The sequence below is a fragment of the Oryzias latipes genome, chromosome 9 (assembly GCF_053564925.1).
Source record: "Oryzias latipes strain Hd-rR chromosome 9, Olatipes_Hd-rR_3.1".
NCBI classification, from domain to species: domain Eukaryota; kingdom Metazoa; phylum Chordata; class Actinopteri; order Beloniformes; family Adrianichthyidae; genus Oryzias; species Oryzias latipes.
In genome coordinates, this window is record NC_136245.1 from 7866964 (window position 1) to 7880690 (window position 13727).

Consider the following 13727-nt stretch of genomic DNA (forward strand, 5'->3'; position numbering starts at 1 on the left):
AGACCTTCTTTTCATCAACAGCAAGAGAAACTGCAGCAGCAGATGGATGCCCAAAAAACCCACATATTCCGTCTGACCCAGGGGTTGCAGGACGCTCTGGATCAGACCGACTTACTCAAGACTGAGAGGACCGATCTGGAATACCAGCTGGAGAACATCCAGGTGCTTCTGCACAAATATATCCTCACACAAACACACGCATGCACAGTCACTTCCTGAACTGGGCGTCCATCCCCGTGTCCTTCCCAGTCCTGTTTGTTTTCTCTGCTCTCTGTTCTTAACCACACGAGAATGTGAGACCCCCACTCCCAAAAAACACTTTGTTTTACCCAAAGGCATACCCCCCCATATTTCTGTCTCTCTGTCACCCTCTCTGTGTGAAGTGAGGTACTTGAGGAGAAATTCATGGCAGTAGTGATGTTCACTTAGCTCCACCTGCAGGCTGCTTACTCTCATGAGAAGGTGAAAATGGAGGGAACCATCACCCAGCAGACCAAGCTCATAGACTTCTTGCAGGCCCAGGCTCATGGAGGCTCCAAGAAGAAAAAGGTTGTTTTTCATCAAACCAAAGTGGTCTAATATGCTTAAAAATTACATGCAAAACTTAGGATCAGAGCAGGACAAACTGTTTGCTCGTGTGTCTTTTAGGGAATTTTTGGGCGCCGTCGGGAGGACCTGCTGGCTGCAATGGCTGCCCAGGCCCAATCCCAGGGTCAGGGACAGAGCCAAGGCCAGGTATCCCCCGTCCCCCCAATGCAGCCGGTGCCCCTGCAGTACAGTGACATGAAGGCAGCTCTGGATAAAGAGCGCTCTCGTTGTTCCGAACTAGAGGATGCTCTGCAGAAGATGAGAGCAGAGCTGCGATCTCTGAGAGAAGAAGGTCAGAAGAAGAAGATGCAGCAGAAAGTACAAAAACACAAAGTTTTGCTCTTTGTGAAAATGAAAGAAAAAACCTCTTTCCATTTGAGGTCACTTAGAACTCCCAAAGTAAATCTTGGTTGGTAAAATTGCAGATCAAAGGAACTTTGGAGAGATTTTTGTCATTTTTAACAGGAAAGTCAGCAGTTTGCATGCATCCAGCTGATGCTTGAAGCTGTGACTTGAGTTACTTGAGTAAATATAACATTCAGTGACTCATGCATGCAAAATTTCAGACTGAAAAGAATTTTACAGAACTGGAGACAAATATGTTTACACATCTACTGCACGCCTTGAGTCCAGAGAAGTGCAATATTTACAAGCATTTCGCATAGAAGCACAGCCAGTCGAAATCTAACTGAGCCAATCTGGACTTCTTTTATTTACTAGTTATTTACTAAAAGACTATTTATACTAGTCTTTTATTTTTTAAACTTAGAATTTCATAGAGCTTTATCAAATAAAATAAAAAAGTGTCAAATAAATCCATGCTCATAAACATACACTGTAACCCAAGAATGGATCTAAAGAATGTTCATATCATACATACTAGATGTTGAAGCAGTAAATTAAATCAGCTTTTTCCACCTCAGCTCTTCAGTACAAGGAACACGGCAGCGCAGCAAATCCGGCTGCAGCGCGGCAGCAGATAATCATGTCAGCTATGGTGAAGTCCCCTGAACACCAGCAGGGCCCCAGTAACCTGGCACCCTCTAACTCTGGACGCAGGAAGGACACGCCAACACCGGAAGGTGAGTCACAGCCGGTATTCAGCCTCTTTGTCAAGTCCCCCATGAAACATTAAGAATAACCGCAGTACAACAATATAATCCCTGAAACATGCTATCACAGCGTGCAAAAACACACATCGTCTCACCTTCAAATGTTCATTTCTAAAGCTCTTACTATCCTCCTTTACACACTTTCAGAGAGAAGGACTGTCACTTTTGAAAGTAAGTGTTTCTAAATTGTGGTTTATGCTGTTTAATTCCCCTTTTCACTGCTCATTTTGCAACATTCACATCCTTGACAGGCCAGATTTTAAAAGCCCTGCACCATTTCCAGTGTCTGAACTCCATACTTTTTCTGTGTGAGAAAGAAACCCTCACAGTGCAAAGCTTTTCAAATCTGAAGCATTTTGTCTCGGTTGCTGATGCTTAACTCTGCCCTACTGAGCTGTTTGCGGCTGATTTGCATAACCTGGCTCTGTTCTTGAACACACCTGCAGCACCACCTCCACTTCACATCACTCACAAAAACTCTGCACAAAGCCATCAAATTTTTGGTCTGATTACATGGTATTATCCAGTCATCCTGATTTATTATAGTGTAGAGTTAAAATATCAATGATTTCAATCTATTTTTAGAAAAAAGCAACAAAAAATGGTTTTAAAAACATTATTTAGGACTTTAAACATTATATTAAATTAAGTTTGGATCAATGTTTTTAGAATTTTTGAAAACATCTGACATGGTATTGTTGCAATTAAGTAGATGTCCTGTTAATGTGTCCCACATCTGTCCCGATAACAGACTTGACAATACTTAATATAGGGCATTTTTGACACTAGGAGAGCCATTGTTGTTCTTTACAAGTACTTTTGTTCTCAGAATTGACATGCATTTGTCGCTGTAGTCTCTTTAAACCACTTTGTCACCCTTATCACTAGTTATTACCCTCCCTTTGCCTTGACTTGCCTCACAGGGTTCCTTTCAAATGAGTTTTGCTCCGTCTCTCCCATGATCCAGCATGGTGCACTGGAGGTTTGGAAGTGTTCAGTTGTTTCTGTGTTGTAAAGTTTCCTGACTGTTTCCAGAGTACAGCCGTCGACTGAAGGACAGTCAAAGAGACAGAGAGAGGGAGCGGGAGAGGGTGGTGCACCACAACACCCCTCACCGCTTCACGGTGGGACTCAACATGAGAGCTGCCAAGTGCACCGTCTGCCTGGATACGGTTCATTTTGGGCGTCAAGCAGCTACCTGTCTCGGTGAGTATTGCAGATTAATCTAAACAGCCATGAAGAAGATTAATCTGTTGATCTGTTTTGCTTCAGAAGTTATATAATTTCTATTTTGTGTTTTTTTGAAAAAAATTTGTGCTCTTGTTAAATTCATCACCATATCTGCTGTTAGAATCACTGCCTTTGTAAATGGAACGTTTTAGGTTTTAGTTGTTATTTGGAGAACCATAGTCATTTTGCCTGTTTTCCCCAATTGTATAGCTTCTGTCATGGTTTCTTCTTTCCTGGTTTTATTTTTTTCTAATTTTTGGTTTATATATTTTTCTTTTCTTGGCTTGGTTCTTCACTGTCTTCTTCCATCTGCTTGCTCAGTTGCCTGCTCTTTTGAATCTCTGTGATGTTTCTCCACTTCCTTTCTCTGGTGTTTTGAAAACCTCTCTGTTCTTTGAGTCCTTGCTGAGGTTTGTTATTCTCTTGGGCAGATGAAAATGAGTCAAATAGTGATCACTTTGTTTCTGATGGTTTTTGTTTCCCACCCTTTAGAATGTCACGCTTTGTGCCACCCAAAATGTTCCCCCTGCCTTCCAGCCACGTGTGGCATGTCCAGCGACTGTTCCCTGCACCTCTCCGAGGGCTCGTGCAGAGACAAAGGCAGCTCTCCAGCACAACAGCTCAAAGAGACCGGAGGACACATGCACCTTGAGGGCTGGATGAAACAGCCCAGGTCAGCCACGGACAAACTTTGTGTTTCAACTTCTGCTTCTGCCTGTTATCCTCCAAAAAGGTTTTATCTGAATACAGATAACTTTTTGGCTTACTGTAATGTTTGCAGAAAATCTGTACTACAAGCAAATTGAGTGAAAAAATCCTTGCATCCTTTTATTAGGAGAAACTTTATTTATTCAAAGTACTTTGAGACATTTGAGACGCAAAACCTTCAGTCTCAAGTTGACAGGTTTTAGAAAAGTAATCTGTTGCCTAATCAATCCTAAAGTTGGTGACACACCTCAGATTAACAAAGACTTGTATGTTTAGAAAACTTGCAGTAAGGGTGAGCATCTTACATTTTAAGATTTTATTTTAATTGACTTACACAGACAAATGGATTTCTCTTCAGGGATGGTCAAATCTATTAGAATTGTTGCTAACTTTTACCCTGGAAAGGGAACTAAATCTGTTTTGAGAAAAATGAATGAATCTGTTCTACAGGCATAAACTTTAGAAACTTCTGCGTTTGTGCAGTGGCAAAAAAAAAGTAAAATCTACATTGATAAATCTCATTTAAAGACTTCATGGACCTGTAAGTGCGAAAAACAACTGAAACCAATTTCCGTGATTTGAAATAAAGTTTCGGAACTCATGTCTGTGGTAAAACCTGCTGTTAATAAACTAAGAGGTTGCAGCCGGGATGAAGACGAATGAAACTAGCTTTTCCCCACACCATGCATTGCAGACATCATATGTGTTAGGGTTGGGTATCTTACCCTCTCGCATGCTCCAATGTCTCAAAATATGCTCCATGAATCAATACATAACAGAATTAACAAACATGAGAGTTGATACAATACAGTCCAATTCCTTTATCTACATAAATATAATCTAGATATTTAGCATTAAAACTATAAATGAAAATAGATTTTTACAGAGACACTTCTCTTTTCCTTACTGACATGTTTCATCTTCGGACATGACAGCTTCAAACATAAAAACCTCCATCTATTAGACTGTTTTGTTCTATGTGGTAAAACAAGTGTCCTAACAATATATTCAGGTATTGTTTACAATGCTGGGAAAAAATGAGTTATCATAGTGCAATCAACACACAACCTTTGCTGTGGTTCATGACCTGACTTGGTAGAATCAAGCTTGTGATTGGACATCTTTCTGCTTGCAACACATAAAAGGCCAGAAAGGGATTTTTTACTTCCTGATCAATTAAATGCCTTTTTAAACAAAATACTCTATAATCTTTTCTGTGGTTTTGAACCGATTCTGCTGTTGCTTCCAGTACTAGATCAATTTTAAAAAAATGTATCTATATCCTTACACCCATAATGTAAATACTAGGGAACATTTTACATGCTTAAAACAAAGAAGGCAGATTCTGACAGGATTTAGAATTTCCTAAACAGGAATGTCACAGGATTGTCTTTCATCCTGTGTTTGCAGGAATGGAAAACGAGGCCAGGGCTGGGAGAGAAAGTACATGGTCTTGGATGGCACGAAGTTGTCCATCTTTGATATAGAGCCAAGAGAAGGTACAGTTAGACCTGAGAGGTTCATTTATCAAACATTTAAACCCGAAGATCTGCTGGAGTTGCTTTTGTCGTCTTTCGTCATTGATGTCTTTGCTTTCAGACTCGGTGAAGCCTCTGGAAGAGTTTGACCTCTGTCTGTCTGATGGAGAGGTGCTAGTACACGGAGCAGTCGGAGCATCTGAACTGCCCAACACCGCTAAATCAGGTAAACCAAAGATTCCCAGCTCTCCATTTAAAGGAGTCATGGCCTCACTGTATCAAATCCCTGGTTTGAGCGGGTTCCAGCTTTATCATTCATGTTCTCTGATTCTTCTGCCAGATGTCCCCTACGTACTGAAGCTGGAGTCACGCTGTCATACCCCCTGCTGGCCTGGTCAGTCCATCTACTTCATGGCCCCGAGTTTCCCAGACAAACAGCGCTGGGTGGCTGTGATGGAGTCAGTGGTGGCAGGGGGGCGAGCCTCAAGAGAGAAAGCAGAGGCGGACGCTGTGAGTGATTCTGCAGCAGAGACGCATCAACGAAGGCCCGTCACATTCTGGATGTCTGCAGACATTAATCACAAACATTTACACCCTGTGTCTGTTCTGTCTGCATTTAAAAGATCTGAAAATTGTTGAAATGCTAAATGTTATACTAACATGTCATTAACTGGCTTCTCTTTTCCTTCTTTTTCTTTGTCTTTCTCATCTGTTTGCTGCTTTTCTTCCTGTCAAAACTGCACCTTGTCTGTCTGGATGTGGGCATGTGTTTTTTAAACTCCTCTTGTTACCTCCATTGGGTTTTATTGCACACAGGCTGCAATGTTCAAAAGACAAATGGTAGTGTCTTCTCTGGTCCAGGTAAAGGGTTACGGAGAAGTGGAAATGAAACCTTGCAAGACCCTTTTGAGGCACAGACAACACCTTTGTCATCATTTGTATCATTTGCCCCATTCCCTCACCAGCATCTCCCACTCATTCCTCCTCAGTCTCCTTTGTTTTATCCTTTCCTTAATTAATTTCCGCTTTGACATGACAATGTGTGATTGTCTCTAAGAGGAATTAATGCACATGTCTGCAGGTTCAGATCAAAAGATGTCTGCTCACCCTTTTAGGTTTTTCTCTGAGCCTTCTCTCAGACTGGGATTCAAGTGACTTGACTCATTTGATCAAATATAATGTGAGATCTGGATCAGAAAGCAATGGTGTTCCACCACAAAGAGGGAGTGATATTTAATTAAATGTGTTTTGGCCTTCATCAGATCTAATGACAGTAAACAATCTGGCAGAAACAACTCCTTTGACTGAGTTTTCATGGGTCATTGAAAAAATCGGAAGCAAAAAGCATTTGTCAACAAAATGATGGAAGAAGCACAAAACTTTTTACTTTTGTCCAACTTCTGATGTAAAAAGCTCTGATACTTGATTATGGAATTTAACTTTGGTTTCAATAATCAGAAATACACACAACCTGTTTCACAAATACACACGGTCTGATTCCCAACTGTAATTTTATGCAAACGTGCAATATAAATTTGGAAATGCACACGTTGCGTTTCACAAATGTTCATGCTGTGTTTCACAAACACACACATTGTGTTTCACACATGCACAATAAGTGTTTCTCACAAATGTGCACGCTGTGTTTCACAAAAACACAATGAATGTTTCAGAAATTCACCACAAATTTTTCAGAAATGCACAATAGATTCTTTACAAACATAATTTTTAGGTACACTTGTAATATGAACTCGCAGATCATGCGAATTGTAGAATGTGTATTCACAAACCCACTCTCATTTGTGAATCACCCCACATTTGTGAGAGATTTCTCTGCGGTGAATATTGAGACTCCTTTCACGCTGCAGGTCAACTAATGTCATCATTGGCTAACGAATCTGTCAATCAAACTTATCAGCAAAGCAGAAGGCTGGTATTGTTGAAATGGCAACATTTTAATGCAAGCTACAGACTATGACCTAGAAGCAAGATGTAAGATGCGAATGTCTCAAAAGTTTCCTTTAAAACTTGAAATATATCTTAGACAGACTTAGTTTTTCACTTTTAGGAATCATGTAAAATATTCCATCGAATCAACATTAGCGTTATTTTATAAATAGCTGTAAAGTACATAGAAAACTTTGACATAGATGTGCTTTACAATCTCTATTATAATAGCCTCCTTTACTGCTGACTCAGATGGAGTTTTACTCTGAAAGACCAGCTTTTAAATTAAAACATCTAAATGGTAATTAAAGACTTGATTGGAGGCTGTTGCTACTCTTACCTTACAAAATGCAGTTGAAAATGTAATACATTTATTACATAAATGATTAAAGTTTGGCTTTTTTAAAGGCAGGCAGTAGAAATTCAGTCATTCAGTGGACGCTCAGAATGAAATGATGTGGAACTCAAACTTGAATTTGAAGTCTGAGACTGACATGTGGCTTAGTCCCACCCCTTACCCAAGGCCCGCACCAGACTTCCTCTGTCCTGCACTCCTGCTGCTTCCCTTAAAATCCTAATGAGCAGGTCCAGCTGACTGCCCCTTGTCTTTGTTCTTTCAGAAGCTTCTTGGGAACTCTCTGCTGAAACTGGAAGGAGACGACCGATTGGACATTAACTGCACCCTTCCTCTCACAGATCAGGTACCGGAGCTCACTCTGTGTAGGATCTCAGCAGTTCATTGGTGTTGGTGGATCGGCAGATGCTTTATTCTATTTCTTTGCTGTTGTGCAGATCGTTCTGGTGGGATCTGAGGAAGGACTGTACGCACTGAATGTCATCAAGAACTCCCTGACTCACATTCCAGGACTCGGATCTGTGTTTCAGATACAAGTCATCAAAGAACTGGAGAAGCTGCTGATGATTGTTGGTAAGAAGCATTGGCAATTCAGTCTTTTATCAGTCCCAGAAAAAAACCACAAAATGTCAGGTTATGATTATTTTAAATCAGATAATCTGTGTGTGTTGCGTTCTGCAGGAGACGAGAGAGCTTTGTGTTTGGTGGAGATCAAGAGAGTGAAGCAGTCTCTGGCTCAGTCCCACCTCCCCAGCCAGTCTGACTTGGCCCCCTATATCTTTGAGACGGTTAAAGGCTGTCATCTGTTCGCTGCTGGGAGGGTATGCAATCGCTGTCTGATATGTTTTGTAGTCTTGGCAGCTCATACTGACACACCTGCGCTTCTTTTTTTGTAGGTCGACAATGGGCCCTGTATATGTGCGGCCATGCCGAACAAAATCACCATCCTTCGTTACAATGAAAATCTCAACAAATACTGCATTCGTAAGGTGAACGACTGAGAAACAGAGACATCAATTATCAGTTAAAGTTGAACATAAAAGGCAATATTTATTTCTCCCAAATGTACATTCATAAATGACACAATTTATGTTTTTTCCTTATGAAACAGTTGGTTTAACACTGTAATCTTTCCCACTCAGATTTATTTTCATTAAATAGTTTTCAAACCAAAGCTTTATATGTTTGACCTCATTGACTTATATTAAGTTATAGTTTGTTAGTAAAAAAATGCAGGTTATGGGAAAATGTGCTTAGAACTATTTAGCATTTTGTCAATACTTATACTCTTGGTATGAATTCTGAGACCTTATTAAAGTAAAAAGACATTGACTTTTCCGGGAAATAAAAGGGCAGCATCATACCAAAAATACAAAATATGTAACCTGAGGTGGTGGGAGTATCATAGTTTGTGTCTGCTTTTGAAACCTGGACAAATATGATAGAACTCAAATAATTTTACTTTTATTTATTAAAACAAAAGTTGAATCACAATTAAAAAAAAAGGCATCATGAAATCTTCCAAAGGGCTGCATGGGGGCGTAGTGGTTAGCACTCACATCACAGCAAGAAGGCCCAGGTCTGAATCCCGGCTGGGAGCTTTCTGTGTGAGGTTTGCATGTTCTCTCTGTGCATCTGTGTGTTTTCTCTGGACACTCAGGTTTCCTCCCACAGTCCCAAAACAAGTTTTATAGGTCAACTGGTAACTCTAAATTTCTTTAAGGCGTGCAATTTAGGGTTAGGATTATCTAACCATGCAACAAACTGGCGACCTGTTCAGGGAGTAACCCCTCCTTTATCCAACAGTAGCTTGGAGATCCTGTGGGGATTCTTTGCACCAGGTCTCGCCAGCTTGGTCTGTGGTTGTTTTTACAGTTCTCGCCATTGCTGGGGTCTTCCCTAAATTTAAAAATAGAAACGTAGCTTTCTTTTTCTTATTACCTACATTTTAAGTAAACTAGAGGTTTCTTTACAATTTTGTCCCCCTTTCCTGTCTGTTTATGTTACTTATTATTCTTTAGGGTAATAACTTGCAAATAGTCTTCTGGGCTTTCTTCTAAACATTTTGTCTCACAGGAAATTGAAACTCTTGAGCCCTGCAGCTGCATACATTTAACCAGCTACAGCATCATCATCGGCACCAACAAATTCTACGAGATTGAAATGAAGCAGTATGTGCTGGAGGGTAAGAGTTTTTGATGGTCTTGGATCAAAGTGAGCAGCAGAACCATACGACCTGTACAAGGAAGGAGTGTGGATTCACTGGAGGATCACTTTGGTTTATTTCCCCAAAACCTTCTTCTCCATCCCCTGCAGAGTTCTTAGACAAGAACGATGTGTCGTTGGCGTCTGCTGTGTTTGCAGCCTCCTCTCACAGTTTCCCCATCGCCATCATGCAGGTGGGCACCAGTATGCAGAAGGAGGAGTACCTTCTCTGCTTTCACGGTATGTTTGAGCGCTGTTTTCCAAATGCACCAGGAGCTGATGAAAAGCCCAAACCCTAATGTTTTTCATCGAACACTTGTGCTCAGTTCAGCTAGGGTGTACACCGTAAACTGTCCTATCTTCTTGCCTTGCGGCTGCTTGTGCAATTGTTTGACATCCAGTTTGCTGAGGGTGCCGTTTGTGTGACAGAGTTTGGTGTGTTTGTGGACTCATACGGACGAAGAAGCCGCACTGAAGAGATCAAGTGGAGCCGCCTGCCTCTGTCTTTTGGTAACCCTTGCTGTTTTTTCTGCTTGATTAAAGGTCTTTACTGTGTGTCACTACTAACCTTTGCCTTCCTCCTTTGATGCAGCCTACAGAGAGCCCTACCTGTTTGTCACTTATTTTAATTCCCTGGATGTTGTGGAGGTTCAGGGACATTCAGCTCTAGGGTGAGACACATCTAAGACCTTCTGACTGTTTTAAAAACTCCATCGCTTTGGTAGATTTGATGCATCTCTGTGCTCGTTTCCAGTCCGACAGTGCTAGCCCACTTGGATATCCCAAATCCTCGTTACTTGGGTCCGGCTATCTCCTCTGGCGCTATTTACCTCGCGTCCTCCTACCAGAACAAGCTGCGGGTTATCTGCTGCAAAGGAAGCCTGATCAGGGAGTCTGGAGAGCTGCAGAGGACCGGCTCCAGCCGCGGGTCAGCTAATCACATAGACACTAAAACCTTTGACCTTTATTATCGTAACCACTCATCTTTGGATATCTTTATGATTAATGACATAGACCTGAAGTGAGTCCTCTTCTTCAACAGAAGTCCCAGCAAGCGATGCCCCCCCACGTATACAGAGCACATCACCAAGCGTCTGACTTCGGGCCCTGGAAGCCACGACGGCCTGCACCGTGAGCCAAGCACCCCTCATCGCTACCGTGAGGGCCGCACAGAGTTCAGGAGAGACAAGTCCCCCGCCCGACCGCTGGACAGGGAAAAGTCACCCGGCAGGGTGTTGGACAGCCGCAGGGAGAGGTCTCCGGGGAGGTTTGGAGACAGCACCCGACTCCATGCCGGGTCTGTCAGAACGCAGCTCGCCCCTGTCAACAAGGTACCCCTGTCTGTTCAAACATAGTAGGAATTTAAAAAAAATGTAGATTTTGAATATATTATTACTGGTTTAAATTATTGATTTAAGTTTCTGTACCTACTACAAAATATATAAAAACACTTTAAAGGAGAAAAAAACAGACAATGAATTTTACTGCTCGCATTATTTTTGGGATATTGTTTTTTACATGAGGGGTTTTCCTATTTGGTCTGAATTTGAATGAAATACGTAAAAGTTCAAATAGATATTCCTATTATTTACTGGTAAGAAACATCATTCATTGACCAAAATAATTAAGACTTTTGGGGGCCATAACGATAGCCCCAAGATAACAAAAAATGACCTTGTCAGTGCTAGTTATTTCCACATTTGACCAATGACAGCTTGGCAGCGGCATCCCATGTCCCTCACTAATCTGATGGTGTTGTTCTGAGGCACTGCGTTCCCCTCTTCCATAAGTGCTACATGCAGTTCTGCCTGGTCACTTGCAAGTGGGGTACCATCATCCAGTCTCTGCTTCTGCTTGTCTCAGACATGTTCTATGGGGTTCAGGTCAGGGGTCATTGCTGGTCATACCATATAAGGCATACCACTTCCTGAAGTCCAAACGTGATAATTCTGGTACCATTTGGTGGAGCCCTACCATCCATGAACAGAAAGTTGGGGTGTGCTGGTGGAACCGGGAGATGATGATGGATGACAATTAACCAAATGAGCGCTGACTGGTGATGCCTGTCCAGACTCTTACACCTCCTCCACCAAAGTAAACCCTAGGGTCCATGTTGACCTCTGCGTATCACTAACCTCGCCTTCTCTTGCAAAGCTGATGACCATTATTTCTGTGCAAGGTGATCCAACTCTCATTAGTGAACTGGATGGTAGACCACCATTGTGTAGGTCGCATGGTGTTGTGCCCACTGTAATGCAGCAGTGTGGCATTTTCAGAACCATGTCCGAGGGCACGGGTCCTCAGGTACTGGTCATGGTAGCTCCTGGGCGTGTCTTAAACTCTGTCAGTAGTTTTGTATCTTGATGCTGATGAATCTTTGAGACACAAAGTTATCCTGCAACAGCTGACTGACTACTACAAACCTGAAGGCGCAATGGCCAGGTGTCGCTGCTCATCCATTACGCAACGCCATGTGATCATGGCTGTTTGAATGATGAATTTGGAAAGACTTACTGGTAAAGTCTGTTTTTTATACCCACAGAATGTTGAAAATGTTGAACCACATTGAAAAGTTTTTGCATTCAAATGTTTTGGTTTTGACCCCAATAAGTAAAGCTCAATGTCAACATTGTGCGACTATTATGTGGAAAACATTAAATGAGGTGTGTCCATCATTCCAATAAAATTACCTCCATATCCCAAAAATCTGTGAAATGAAACAAACACTGCGTTTACGACACAATATCCCTAACTTATTGTGAGTAGTATCCTACAGTTTAGTTTTGTCAAAAAGTCTTTGAATGTTGATGTTCAGGTTTTGTGACATTTGAATTTTTACCGATACAGCATTACCAGTAATCTGGCATAATAAAAGAACACAGCTCTCATCTTAGAAATAAAAACCCACTCCCATCTTTAGATCAGGTTGCAAGAACAACCTTTGACATCTGTTTGCAGACGTTTTCTCATCTTCTGCCCTGTTTCAGGTGTGGGATCAGTCCTCAGTGTAAATCCAGACCGGAGGTTGAAGAGAGTGTGTGTGGGAAAACCATTTATTCCCTCCGACTGCAAGCACACAAACGCATCGCCAAGGCTGACCGTCAGCCCCTTTGCCTGTACATAGTGCTGCCTGAGTTCTTGTTCAGCAACACCAACCTGCAGCGGGTGACGTCTCCTCAGACAATCCTCTTCTGTGGCTCGGGCTTTCGTTTTCCCACAATGGAATTGGCGGCAGGGAAACCACACCGACCGGCAGGTTCTTTATAATATAATCAAAGCTGTACATATCACAGGGAGTTTTTATAGATAAAGGGAATCTCGGCTGGAAAAGCCACATCTATTTTTGTTATAAAAAAAGAAAAACATTTCCAGAGGTGTTGCAGGAAGATTATTGATGAAGTTGGTTAAAACTGGGGAATCAGGTTCTCCTTTAGATCTGAATGTCACTTGTTTTTCCTTCTTTAGAGTCAAACTAACTTTTTAACGACTCAACTAAACCATGAAGAGGTTTGACGGGCAACACTTTGCACAAGAGCTTAAACAGGAGTTTTAAGACATTATTCTTGTTACATACCCACTTCTTTTGATCAACCATTTGATCTTCTTCACTGCATAGCCTTTAATATTAAACTGCCTATGATTGCTTTATAGACCGTCTAGCTATAACCTGTTATACAGCAAGTAAGCATTGTTTTGCTGCAGGTGTTCCTTGTGTCGTTATTGGCAAACCTATGACAAAGAAACATGCAGCTCTGTGCCCGATGCTGTGCAGTCCAGCAGGCTGAAGCCGCCCGCCTCAGCTTGCTCCTAGTATGGCGCCGCCGCTGCTACTGCTGCTCGTACATGTCCTCTTTCTGTGCAGTGATATGAACTCTACCCGTCAGGGGGCCGTTTCTTTATGCTCAGTGAGATCACCTCCATCCAACACATCAATGGCATGACTTAACCTAAGGCTTTCTGATCGATTCTCTCTTCTTTTATGTATTTATCTGCATTCAATAAGTAGGTGTTGGTGTTAGACAGTAACTTAAGACTTTGAGTTTTTAAGAGATGTAAATCAGAACATACATTAAACATGATCAAAGAATCTGTGTTCTTCTTTGA

General features: G+C 41.7%; 1 protein-coding gene across 9 annotated transcripts in view; it reads left to right on the forward strand.

Annotated features, from left to right (window-relative positions):
- The window catches only part of citb (citron rho-interacting serine/threonine kinase b), a 49766-nt gene extending 36056 nt beyond the window's left edge, over positions 1–13710 (forward strand). For 2 of the 9 annotated variants that reach the window (XM_020706221.3, XM_078952565.1), the window contains exons 20-40: positions 22–162; positions 442–549; positions 649–880; positions 1512–1670; positions 1848–1871; positions 2736–2906; positions 3423–3603; positions 5049–5137; positions 5238–5342; positions 5457–5626; positions 7684–7764; positions 7856–7991; positions 8100–8239; positions 8315–8407; positions 9495–9603; positions 9735–9863; positions 10053–10133; positions 10216–10294; positions 10378–10551; positions 10666–10954; positions 12611–13710. In XM_020706221.3, the coding sequence (XP_020561880.1) occupies positions 22–162; positions 442–549; positions 649–880; positions 1512–1670; positions 1848–1871; positions 2736–2906; positions 3423–3603; positions 5049–5137; positions 5238–5342; positions 5457–5626; positions 7684–7764; positions 7856–7991; positions 8100–8239; positions 8315–8407; positions 9495–9603; positions 9735–9863; positions 10053–10133; positions 10216–10294; positions 10378–10551; positions 10666–10954; positions 12611–12634 (2715 nt within the window). In that variant the 3' untranslated portion in view covers positions 12635–13710. Of the gene's footprint in view, positions 1–21; positions 163–429; positions 550–648; positions 881–1511; positions 1671–1847; positions 1872–2735; positions 2907–3422; positions 3604–5048; positions 5138–5237; positions 5343–5456; positions 5627–7683; positions 7765–7855; positions 7992–8099; positions 8240–8314; positions 8408–9494; positions 9604–9734; positions 9864–10052; positions 10134–10215; positions 10295–10377; positions 10552–10665; positions 10955–12610 lie in introns of all 9 variants that reach the window. The other 7 variants (XM_078952564.1, XM_020706220.3, XM_078952566.1 and 4 more) reach the window with 4 other exon arrangements.
- Positions 13711–13727: the final 17 nt, after the last annotated feature.